The 668-nt window shown below is 46.1% G+C and overlaps 1 protein-coding gene across 1 annotated transcript; it reads right to left on the bottom strand.

The window, feature by feature from the left end:
• Positions 1 to 293: 293 nt before the first annotated feature.
• Positions 294 to 638, bottom strand: T265_12332 (hypothetical protein; the record flags this gene model as incomplete). The annotated part of the gene is made up of 1 exon (XM_009179761.1): positions 294 to 638. The coding sequence occupies one exon, from the start codon at positions 636 to 638 to the stop codon at positions 294 to 296; it is 345 nt and encodes a 114-aa protein (XP_009178025.1).
• Between the last annotated feature and the right edge of the window lie 30 nt (positions 639 to 668).

Below are 668 nucleotides of genomic sequence, written 5' to 3'. Positions count from 1 at the left end.
CATTCTCTGCCAAAACTATTCATAAAGTGGCCGTGTCACGTTTTCGCATATCCCCCCAACTTGATATGGCAGAAGGAGTTGCCTTAAATTCTCAAGTTGTTACATTTTTTTCCGAGTGCATTTTTACCAAAACGCAACCAATCGGACTTGCGGTTCCCGCTCGATCGACGGTTAAGTGCCCAGCTGTCAGTTCCCAATGATGTATTAAACCATCTTGACTGTTAGCAACACTGATCTCTGCTCTAGCGTATTCACTTCTTCCGCCTGTGTTGCGAAGATTCTGTGCGGGAGCGTCAAGCCTTCCGTTCATGTCCCCAGCACACACAAACTGGGTGTGTCCCACTCGCCAGATCTTGTTTGATACAATGCCTTTTGAACGAAATATGTATCCTTGAGAGCGATTTCTTTCGCTCCTCTTTGCGAATCTTGATCAACAAATTTCGTAGTTTGGAACTCATCGCTTTGAGACTGGCAACGACTTTGGGGGTAACGATATCTGTTTCAGCAGCTATTTGGAGAAATGCTGAGTGGAAATCGGATCCGCTTAAGAAGAGGTAAATTTGAGAAAACAGCGCTCCGTCTGTCATTGATTTGATCGCCAAATTCGGAGATGAACGGGCGGGCCTATTGTTGCCCATGTTAGAGATATCATCGGTGTCCAGGACGCG

Source organism: Opisthorchis viverrini, assembly GCF_000715545.1.
Source record: "Opisthorchis viverrini unplaced genomic scaffold opera_v5_7306, whole genome shotgun sequence".
In the NCBI taxonomy this organism is placed as follows: Eukaryota; Metazoa; Platyhelminthes; class Trematoda; order Opisthorchiida; family Opisthorchiidae; genus Opisthorchis; species Opisthorchis viverrini.
The sequence above is the reverse complement of the archived record's forward strand: the minus strand, read 5'-3'. Positions and strand labels throughout refer to the sequence as shown.